Here is an 11,052-nt window from a genome sequence, read left to right on the forward strand (position 1 = left end):
AGGAGATGACAAAGCACAGAATTCTGGTGTTTGGAATCCAAAATTATCATTTCGCGTGGGACATTGTTCTGCAGAAGTTGTATACACTACCATCTAATCAAAATGGATCGTCAAGAACACAGGATTTAAATGCAACCCAAGCTAGTTTCACGGATATTTGGACTGATGTCGTTGATAGTAAGTTTTTAGCGATTATGCACGCACTTGTGATTTGTATACTAATTTCGGTTAGACGGGCTCTTTGCAGCTGCATCCTCTGAGGAGCGGAAATATTGGGGTTTCCTCCTTTTTATAAAGACTATGAACGAGGCCCCGCCACATCTTGCTGCATTGGTCTTCACGAAAAACCTCATGCGGTGTTTCATGAATCAGCTAGCTGTTGAAGATCGGTATCTTCACCGGATAGCTGCGAAGGCACTCAGGTCCATCCAAGCGCGCATAGCAAGGGAGCCAGAATTTATTGTGGATGCTATAAGCGGACTAATGGGCCCGAATGGTGCGGTAAACTTTGATCACATTACGAAGACCAAAACTATTGAAAAATTGATATCTACCCTTAGCGTGGACACTTTGAAGGAGATCATCCCGTTATTTGAAAAAATGATTGCATCTCCCGGCATGGAAGATGTTAAAGCTGCAGCATCGACTCGACAACAACTTACTGGATATTTGCTCTCGGCCGTGAGGACACAGGCGTCGTCTGTCATTAACACCACTGCCCCTGACGAGTTACATTCATCAATCAAGAGTGTTTTGCTCCTCCTAGCTCGCTTTGCTTATTTTGTACACAATGAAAGTAACAGAAGCAAGCTAACTCCAGTAAAACCTCCAATCGCGGAAGCTACCCAGGAGTTATTTCGTAATAGGATGATGTCCTGTTTGCATATCGTCATCAGTGGCCGGAACAGTCCAGCTGCTGTCCCTTACACTGTGGTTCGCAAGATCCATGAAATGGATATGGAAGGGACCTGGGGCAAATTTGTCATTGAAATGGGCGAAGACATCAAAGAATCTGTTACGTCTGCTTTCAAAACGCTAAAAAAGCTTACCCATAAGGTAAAATAACTGATGCATTTGACTTCGATATATTAAGGCTAACTTTTCGACTCTAAACAGGAAAAACACGCTGAGAAGAAGGAAGCATCCAGTATCCAGGCACTTATACTTCTGTACTCGATGACCATCTTGCAGGTGTATAACGGAGATGCTGATGCTGTTGAGATGCTTGACGAGCTAAAATTCTGTTATTCTACGTTCCTTGGCCACAAATCAGAGCGTGACGAGGCAGAAGAGGGGTCGGATGCGCTTGTGGAAATCCTCCTCAGCTTCGCATCGAAGCAATCGCAACTTTTTCGTCGGATGAGCGTGCAAGTGTTTGGAGCTTTTGCAGATCAGGTCACTGCGACTGGTCTTCAATCTTTGATTGATGTATGCATGTCACTATCATTTTTAATTAGAAATCTCGACCTATGCTGACTCTCTTTTCCAACCAAGATCCTTGAAGCTAAGGACACTTTGGCAGGTCAGGAGGAAATATTTGAAACCCAAGAAGTGGGCAGTGATGTAGAAATGGTTGATCCTGAAAACAACGATGATGACGAGGTCGATGATGTTGAAGTAATCAGCCAAGCCTCTTCAGGGGAAACCGGCGACAAATCCGACGAAGAGTCAAAAGACAGTGACTCCGAAGAGGAAGACTATGGCGAACTCGAATCCTTCGAAGCGAAACTCGCTTCAGCATTAGGAACCCACCGAGCTGACAAGGACCTGGATGCCTCCTCGTCTGGCTCCGAAGACGCCTCCATGGATGACGATGAAATGGAAGCCCTCGACGATCAAATCGCAAAGGTCTTCCGCGCACGCAAGCAAGTCTATAGCAAAAAGAAAGAGCAAAGAGACGCCAAAGAGACCATGCTCAATTTCAAAAACCGCGTGCTCGACCTGCTCGAAATCTATGTGAAGAAATGTCATTCCAACATCCTTGCCCTCAACCTTCTTATGCCCTTATTACAACTCAGTCGCAAGTCAAGGACCAAACAAATCGCTACTCGCGCCGGTAATGTGCTCAGGGAATATACCAAACAATGCAAAGGAACAGCTAGCATCCCCGCCATCGAATCTGCAGAGCCAGTCTGGGAACTATTGAAGGCTGTTCATCAGGAAGCTACGCATAGCGGGCCGGCTATTCATGCATCGGCCTGTAGTCAGGCGAGTTTGCTGCTGGTGAAGATTCTTGTGGCGCATGGAAAGGAGAGTTTGTCGGATATTGTCGATATTTATGGCGAGACACGCAAGAAGCAGCTTACAAGCAAGAAGTGTCATGTCCAGCCGTCGTTCTTCTCGGATTGGAATAATTGGTGTGTTTCGGCAAGTAAACAGAGCAAGGAATAGTTGAGCGATCGGATATCTCCGAAGTCAAAGGAGGCGGAGTGTTATTTCCTGGAGCTCATATCTCTGGATCCCTTCTTTCTCCCCTTGTACTTTTTGAGGGTAACATCTACCCTCTCTTGACTTCAGTCCTCGCCAATATATTTGTGTCGTACTTTTATTAGTTTTGCTCTTCCCGGGATTTCACTTCCATTTTTAATACATTTGTCTTAAATCTGCCTCATAATTTTATGCTGAAACAAGGCAAATGCTTGATCTGCATGTATACTCCCCAATTATCTCCAATGACGGTTAAACTCTAAAATAATATTTAACCTAGGCCTTTGATTAAACATCACAGCGAGCTACCAGCTTCTAGCAAGTTCGATTATTCTGTGCCAGGCTAGAAACGGGTAAAATGTCACACCTCAAAAGCAAAGGGGTGAATGACGGCAACCAAGCCAACCGTCCCTGGGAGGGCTCGAACATCGTACCTCTCGATAGCAATCGAACGCGCTATCCAATTGCGCTACGGAGGCACCCTTGCGAATGGCCCAACTGTAGTACTGGGGTATTGGAAGGACATCGTTGCTGGGCCCAAACAGAGGATATAACAGGAATCGAAGAGTGCTGCAGTCTAGCATTGACAAAGATATATACATCGCCCACAACTCCATGTTGCTATTTCACGGTTCGGACAGCAACGGCATTTCGCTGTGGTAATTAGGTAAGCTCTCAACAGGACCACTTCAATGCCGACGTCGATATGCAAGGAAAGAATGCACCTTGTCCGTCAGCGTATCATGTTGGCTTGAAATCCGATTCACGACTTCCGCTAAGGGCGAGATGACGGGAGCTTCATTTCCCGTTTATATAAGACAGAATGGCCCCAGTCCGAGCCGATCAGAAAATGGTCTGAAAATCTGAACGAGCTAGCCGCCTTGTAGAGATCGAATAATTAGGAACAAGAGATCGGCAGAAAAATGTATGACACAAAGACAAGATACCTTGATATCAAAAAGGAAACTGCCTCCATGATTTATTTTCTCAGTCTGAATAATCAGTGTTGTCCTCTTTTGACTTCTTCCTTTTTCCTGCCCCAGTTGTGCCAGATTTAGACTTCCCCTTCACTTTACTATTTGTGGAAAACATATCCCGTAGATCCCTTTGCTTCGATTCCTTCTCTTGCTTCTTATCAAACATTGTCTGATGTTTCTCTCTTTCTTCCTTCCCCTGCTCCGCCAATTCCGCCTCCAGTCTGAGAAATTCGTGGCTTTCAGTATCCATGCCAATAAGCGATTCGAGAAGCTTGATCTCCTTCGCCCATATAGACTTATCCTCAATCATAACCGGCTTGCCTGGTTTTGCCTTCTTAGTTGAGCCTTTTTTGGCAGAGGTATTTATTTTCTTGGAATCCGTTTCGTTCGAGTGATCGCCCTTACAAACGCCGTTCTCGTCGTCTGGTTTCCCAGTAGCCATCTCCGCCTCCGATTTCGCAGGTCGGTCAATAGGTGTTTCTAAGATCATCGGAATGCCTTCTAATCTCTTGTCATTCATTAAATTATGAAAAGCCCTCAGACCGAGAAACCCAGTTCCTATATTTGCGTGTAAATCTCGTCGGCTACCCAATGGGGTTTTGGAGTCGTTCAGGTGGAAAGCTCGTAGGTACTGCAAGCCTACTTCTTTGTCAAATTCTTCCATGAAATTATTCCAGCTGCTGGGGCTACGGAGGTCGTATCCAGCAGCGAAACTGTGGCAAGTGTCCACGCATATACCAATGCGAGAACGGTAAGTGTCTGGAATGAGAGCAAGGAGTGATTTGAAGTGTGATAATGGCCCTCCTATCGTGGTACCATGACCACACATAGTTTCGAGGACTGGAACAACTGTCGTCGTGGCTTTGAGAGCGGAAACGAGAGCTTGCGCCAATCGTGATAATGAAGACTCTAGGGAGGCTTTGTTGGTTGCGCCCGGGCTGTTTTGAACAAATCAACAATCCGCTATTGCGTGGAGTGTTTAACAGGGCATCAAGGCGGAGCCAGATGATGAAGTGAAACGTACTGGAAATTATAGAGCTTGATGCCAAGCTCTTCACAGCGTTTCAGATCATCAAGAAAAGAATCGTATGCCTGCTTTGCTTTTGTTGGGTCTTCTTGCGCCAGATTCACCAAATAGGAGCCATGAGGAAGAACGTGCCTGGATCGGAATCAGTTTGTGTATTCCCTTTAGGAGATCGAAATCAGCTAGTCACTTACTTCGAAGCATCGTAGTTATGATCTAAACAAAGTTGCCGAAATTGGTCTCGATGCTCGCTCTGTAATGGTGGGTTGTCCCATTTCCTCTGCGATTTTAAAAATAGCGCGAAGGCATTTCCTCTATCTCTTGTTAGATACAAAAATCTGATTTGGGGTACAAAATCGAGAAAACGGATATGAGATTTTCCAGTCGAAACACTAACCCGATGTAAAGGCTGTTTGTAACAGCATTTTGAACCCCTAAGATGAGTATTAGCTTTGGGATATATCTCCTGTCGCGAGCGAAGGGAATGGAAATACAAACCTTTTGCGGCGCTAATATGAGCTCCAACAAACATTCGCAGATTTGTAGTTCGAGATGCTAGTGGGTTCATTTCTATCGTGGCCTCCTCCTTTACTTTGTTCTTTTTCGGCCGCTTTTCCGCTTTGACTTTGTATTCTGCTTCAACTTCTTCCTCACTAGAGCGTTCTTCTTCTGAGTTCGATACCGTCGCTTTCCTTTTCGTACCACGTTGTAAGATTTCAGCCTTCCCTTTATCTACCATAACTTTTTTCGTATGTCCTATTTTTGATACTCCCGCACCACCGTCAGCTCCACTGAACGTTCCCACAGCCTGGGAGCCGTTGGTTTTAATGTTGATATTAGGATTAGGTGGTGCAGGTTCAGAAGGTTTTGACGTATGCGCCGGGGGACTGCCCGAACGGTTAATTGATACTTTCGGCTTTGGCGATTGATCACACGAGGGAATGTTCGGAACGAATCGAGAGCTGCGGGTGGCTCTTGTCGCCATTACTGAGTGTCTAATGTTATGGCGGCTGAATGTTGTTGATGGCAACTACAAGGTAATATCGACGAGCATCTCTAAATCAGAGGTTGAAACAATTGGCGGGATATACTCGGAGGTGTTTTGAAAAGCGTCGTCCTTGATATTTAAAGTTGAACTTGACGCTGTAGTTAACCAGAAACCGTGTCAACGCTAACCTCAATAGGCAAGATCTTGACCCCTGGGGTGAACATCAAGATCTATCAATTCAGGTTTCGATGGATTATATATGATGCATGAGATAACTTCTACTGTATTGCAACAGGTTTGCCGTTAAAATTATCATATTTTAGGAATGCGCAGTAAAAGATTTCAATAGTTACTAGTACTCAATTGCATGCATCATTTTATAGTACTGTAGTATCCAACTGGCAGCAAGCAGCCATAGTGGTAAAAACTGATTTGAGCAATTCCAACAATATCCGGCTCAAGAAACCCCATTCATCCGGCATTGTACGCCAGGCGGCAAACACCAATTAATCACTCAGAGAAGGGACCCAAAGGGCAATAATATCTCATGCCTCTGAATCGAACAAACACTGTTTAAACCAGCCAACAGCCGCATTCTTCGCTCTCCTCATAGCTTCTCGTTCCCCTTGATGCCTAGAGTCACCGCGAACGAGGCAACCATGCTCCACACCGGGAAAGTGGTGATAGTCCAACGGCAATCCCAGTTTCTGGATCGTCTCAAACGTGTGCAATTTGAGCTCGGGGGAATACATCTGATCGGTTTCGGGGGCCAGAACCTGCACGGGAACTGCCACCTCGTCGATGTCTTTCTTTGTCAAGAACGTTGGATGTCCCATCGAGATGCAATCAACGAGAGGCGGCTGGTGTTCCTTCGCTCCCAATCTGAAAACGGCCCAGCCACCGTAGCAAAAGCCTATAGCACCAACCTTCTTATAACTCAGGCGCAGGGCCCTGGCGCACTCGAAGATTTCGGGTTCACGCATTTCGCGGCCGTTTTCTTTCATGAAGTTCGGGAGGTCAAGTAGGTCAAACCTGCCGGCGATGATGTTTTCGGACGATAATATGGCTCCCCCAAAGAAGTCGGGGAGGTAGACAGTTACATTAGCCTCACGTGCGTAGTGGTCGGCTAATATGCGCAGGTTGGGAAATGTCCAACCAAACAGATCATGAATGAGCATCACGGCGACATCAGAGTTGTTACCGGCAATGTAGACGTCGTTGTTGCCAAGTTTACCAACCCGTCCAGTTGGCGTACCGTCCCATTCGAACCCTTTGAGGCAGCAGTCTGACGCTGACATTTTGGCCGGTGGAAAGATATTGACACAAAAAATATATTTGCAGAATTGCTGGATATGCCCTTTGCTGGACAGAGAAGTTGAACGTACTGTATATATATACTGCTTACTGCGTAGGTGGGCCGGGGGGGTCCGGGAGCACCCCAGCAAACATGAAGGATGCTCGTACTCCGTACTACACAAGAACCAAATCATTTGGATTTCAAATCAGCAGCAGCAGAACATCCTGGTTCGAAATGCAGAGAAACGGGTTTAGATGCAATCATTCAACAACAAGACCGATACAGTATGTCCGATACGCGGATATAAGGTGTTATCAAGGGTGTTATCCATGTGTTATTACAGGACCCACCCATTGCTTTATAGGACTCCGAACAAACAAATCTTATAGAATGAGCAAAAGGAGTTCAATTTCTCTGTAATAAAGCCAATAATATGCAAAGTTTTCTTTATAGAATGGCCAAAATTACGAGTCAAAATGATCAAATTCTCAGTTGAGATACATACAAGATGCACTGAAATATGAAGCAAGATCTTCCCCTCCACTAGTTACCAGGAGGGTTTAATCAAGCTTTTGCCCCAATGATTGGTAGAGAAACAATGACTAAGTGGCCGTCCATGTAATTTGTGTGGGATGGTTGATCTTCTCATTGTGCGATCGCTAGCTAACTATATATAGGGGTAATCACGTGCGGTGGAGGGCCGCCTAGGCAACTAGTGCCCAACAATTTGTAGGAAGTCTCCGCTTACTGCCTGCCCGCCTAATTCAAGTCGGCATCTCTCAGCTTCATATCTGTGCTGACCGATTGCTGCCACAATGCCCTCTGGACCTGCGATTGCAGTTCTCACCCCACTCTTGTCCAATCATATTGGTCTGCCGAGGCACCAATGGCATTTCATGTGAAATATGCTATGATAGCAAAAGTTCTACAAAAACAGATTCTGCCTGTCAATGCCTTAATACCAGCAGATATTATTATCACACACGCTAAACTATATGAGAACTAAGTACTCCGTAACCGAGCCCATCATCTTCTTCCCCGCGGAGGATTCAAGGATCGCAAAGGGGAGGCTTTCCTTAGTCATTTGCTGGTTGTCGTTTTTAATAGTTGACCATCATCAACGTGGGTTTGTTAAGTCAAGCGCATTATCTCAGTTGCTATCAATGATACTTCGGCTCTACCATCCAACCCCGCAACGACTCCGTCTCTCTTCTGTCGTCTTGTTTTCCCAATTGGTGAATATCTTTATGGCCGCCCAGTGTCAGCAATGTTCAACGTTTACCTTTCAACGTTTATCTCAAACGGGCTTCCTCTTCTCGTCTCCGATATGAAGTGCGAGCGCTTAAACTGGCCGCAGAGCACACAACACTGAACGCGCCGCGGGTCCTTGATGTTATATAGAGCTTCCAGGAGGACGAATAAAATAGATGCTGACAACTCGCCTTCAAGTGGGGCCATTGCTGGGAGACACCTCTCGCTAATGAAATGTAGATCGAGCTGAAGCAGTCTGTTATTGATTTTCAGAAATAACGTAGAGCAAAATTCGGTCAATACCAAACCCATATCCCTAATAGCAGCACAGGACCCATATGACAAAGCTGCAGATTTGAACACAAATTACTTCCAGCTATGTGTGGCCCAATTCCAGAACACCATTGATAGAGATGTGATAGCAGATGAACAATACATTCTCGATACAACGTGTATTCTTTGCACATGCAGATCTTAACCCAGCAAACGTGTTGATACATAATGGTAGATTATCCGGCTTTGTGGATTGGGAATTTGCTTTTGACAATTTCACTCTACCGATACCTGCACTCTTTCCGTTGCTGCGGTTGAGCCCCATTGGGGAATCTACATCACCAACGAAGACGCGCAGCTCGGCATTTTCCACCACGCCAAACAGCGCGACAAGTGGTTGGTTGGTCATACGAATGTAAGCACACCACTGACAGGCTTCTACGCTCGAAATTGTTGGCATTCAGCTTTGAAAGCAGGGAACATCCCCCTACCAGACGGGCTTACCCAAATCGACCAAATCTTGGGCAACCCAAGTATGACCTCGCAGACCCCCGAATTTAGATGCAGGGCATGGGCACTGGACGGCCACGCTCCTACTCGCGTGGCAACGCTTGCACAATATCGGAATTGTGGATACTGCTGATACATCGGTGGTGATGGCCAAGGCGTACGAGCCTGCAGATGTGGTTCGAGCAAGCATAGATCTAGGGCAAGGGAATATACTGTTGCATCGCTATAAAATTATTCCCCTTTTTGGGTTTTCTTGTAATGATAGAGTGTTTGTTATATGGAATGCCAGTCAGCCACTGGTAGGAACAACATGTAGCAGTGTTTCTCGTGTATGCTGGAAATGAAGCGAGCGCATAGAACATTTATGGTCAATTGGGTCCTGGTCTACCGTTGACACACCATCTAAAAGCTCTTTGGCTCGAAAACGAATGCCCAGAGGCAAACCTCATTAACATAAAAGAACTAAGCGATGGGGGTGGAAGGTTGGTTGATTGTAACTATGGACTTCTAGCGAGCAATAGGTTATTTTTGGGCAAAGCTAAACCAAAGCTTTGGGTGGGTGATGTCATTTTAGCTAATTAACAGTTGACTAATGTAATCATGTGACTGTTGCCACGGCAACAGTCGTTCCTGCTGTTGACGAATCAAGAACGAACCAGCAAAACAACAGAGAAGAGCAAGATTCATACTCGGACTCGACATCCTCAGACCCTCTTTGCCATTTGAACCCTTTGGTCTACAACCCTCCCATTAATGAGCAGGTAGCTCGCTGTTCTTATTACTTTCGGTCTTACATGATCCCATAGTCGCTGTCCCAAATCCACAATGGCGCCAGGGGATTTGATTGACTTTGATTTGATCGAGGCACAAAAGGAAAATGTTCAATCCCTCCCTGGTGGACGGTCAGCGAGGGCACTTGCTGCTGTTCTCTCTGGAGGCCCTGGTGGTGCTTCATCACCAGGACTGGATGAAACCAGATCTTTTAACGATTCAATCCGCCGAGAATACGAAGTCGAACTTCAATCCATCGCCGAATCTGACGACCCGCTGGATATATATGACCGCTACGTGAAGTGGACTTTGGATGCATACCCATCATCACAGGCTACACCACAATCTGGTCTTCTTCCACTACTGGAGCGTGCGACGAAAGCGTTTTTGTCATCGACCCATTATAAGAACGACCCACGATATCTTAAACTCTGGTTACATTATATTCGGATTTTCTCCGATGCACCACGAGAGACATTTGCGTTTTTGGCGCGACATGGTGTTGGAGAGAATCTTGCCCTATTTTACGAAGAATTTGCTTCCTGGTTAGAAAGTGCTGGGCGGTTTACACAGGCAGAGGAGATTTATATACTAGGGCTAGAACGAGAGGCGCGACCCACTGAACGATTACTACGGAAATTCAATGAATTTCGAGCCCGGCTTGAACATCAGCCATGGCCCTCAGACGGCCCATCCTCACCTGCGTTGCCCAAGGTGCGGCCAGCCTTGGCAGCGAAAATCGACCCCTTCGCTTCCACTGCGCCGTCGCCTGTTGATCCCCAAGCACCAACACCAGCAGCCGCCAGAGGCCCGACATCCAAGAGGTCTGGAAAGCCAAAGATGGCGATTTTCTCCGATGCCGATAGCACGCAAGATAGTGGAAAGCCGCTGGCCGGTAGTAAAGCAAAGGGTTGGGAGAGTATTGGGTCGCTGCATGATCGCAGGAAGGAGAATACAGTGGAGGCGAAACCTTGGGTCGGGGAAACATTGAAATCAGGGAAACGGGTTGGAACAGTACAAAAGATGGAGGTGTTTAAGGATAAGGTGAGTTGCATATTTTTTTTTCGACGTCCCCATTATTCAAAAGCAAATCTGATGTCCCATATTCACGACCATAGGACTAATTTCTGGCATGTGTCCATATGGCGTTTTTTCCATGGTTTTTGGTGTATTTCAGACATCTACATCACCGTCCTCACCTGGACGTCTTCAAGCAATAATAGTAAATAATATACCTCTCCCTCGCAATGAGAAAGAAACAGTCAATCCCAGAACTGGTAAAGTTGAACGAGTGTATGTCAACCTTGAGGCTATATATCCTGACCCTGATAATCCGCTCGTTGAAATGAGTCTTGAAGAGCTCCGAGCATTCAGCCGGGGATGGATGGACAAAAATTGGTCGAAAGAAGACAAAGAACCTTTGATGGAGATATCTGGCAATGTTCCCAACAGGGATCCCTTTATCCACGGAGAAGATGAGGTGGTTAGGGAAGGTGTCAACCAAATTGAAGGAGAAGCTTGTAGTTCACGAACA

At 46.0% G+C, this 11,052-nt stretch overlaps 4 protein-coding genes and 1 pseudogene across 5 annotated transcripts; 2 read left to right on the forward strand and 3 right to left on the reverse strand.

Moving 5' to 3' along the window:
- Positions 1-5: 5 nt before the first annotated feature.
- HCAG_05890 (conserved hypothetical protein) lies at positions 6-2,391 on the forward strand (the record flags this gene model as incomplete). The annotated part of the gene is made up of 4 exons (XM_001538235.1): positions 6-177; positions 233-1,056; positions 1,117-1,428; positions 1,495-2,391. 4 exons carry the CDS (start codon positions 6-8, stop codon positions 2,389-2,391), a joined length of 2,205 nt encoding a protein of 734 aa, XP_001538285.1.
- A 442-nt stretch (positions 2,392-2,833) lies between these two features.
- On the reverse strand, positions 2,834-2,906 carry HCAG_09406 (annotated as a pseudogene). The gene has a single exon. The product of its transcript is annotated as a tRNA-OTHER (tRNA).
- A 508-nt stretch (positions 2,907-3,414) lies between these two features.
- On the reverse strand, positions 3,415-5,413 carry HCAG_05891 (conserved hypothetical protein; the record flags this gene model as incomplete). The annotated part of the gene is made up of 4 exons (XM_001538236.1): positions 3,415-4,342; positions 4,429-4,563; positions 4,826-4,862; positions 4,927-5,413. 4 exons carry the CDS (start codon positions 5,411-5,413, stop codon positions 3,415-3,417), a joined length of 1,587 nt encoding a protein of 528 aa, XP_001538286.1.
- Positions 5,414-5,961: 548 nt separating this feature from the next.
- On the reverse strand, positions 5,962-6,714 carry HCAG_05892 (conserved hypothetical protein; the record flags this gene model as incomplete). The annotated part of the gene is made up of 1 exon (XM_001538237.1): positions 5,962-6,714. One exon carries the CDS (start codon positions 6,712-6,714, stop codon positions 5,962-5,964), a length of 753 nt encoding a protein of 250 aa, XP_001538287.1.
- A 2,858-nt stretch (positions 6,715-9,572) lies between these two features.
- Positions 9,573-10,642, forward strand: HCAG_05893 (hypothetical protein; the record flags this gene model as incomplete). The annotated part of the gene is made up of 2 exons (XM_001538238.1): positions 9,573-10,562; positions 10,637-10,642. The coding sequence occupies 2 exons, from the start codon at positions 9,573-9,575 to the stop codon at positions 10,640-10,642; spliced, it is 996 nt and encodes a 331-aa protein (XP_001538288.1).
- Between the last annotated feature and the right edge of the window lie 410 nt (positions 10,643-11,052).

This window comes from Histoplasma capsulatum, genomic scaffold (assembly GCF_000149585.1).
Source record: "Histoplasma capsulatum NAm1 scaffold_7 genomic scaffold, whole genome shotgun sequence".
NCBI lineage: Eukaryota > Fungi > Ascomycota > Eurotiomycetes > Onygenales > Ajellomycetaceae > Histoplasma > Histoplasma mississippiense.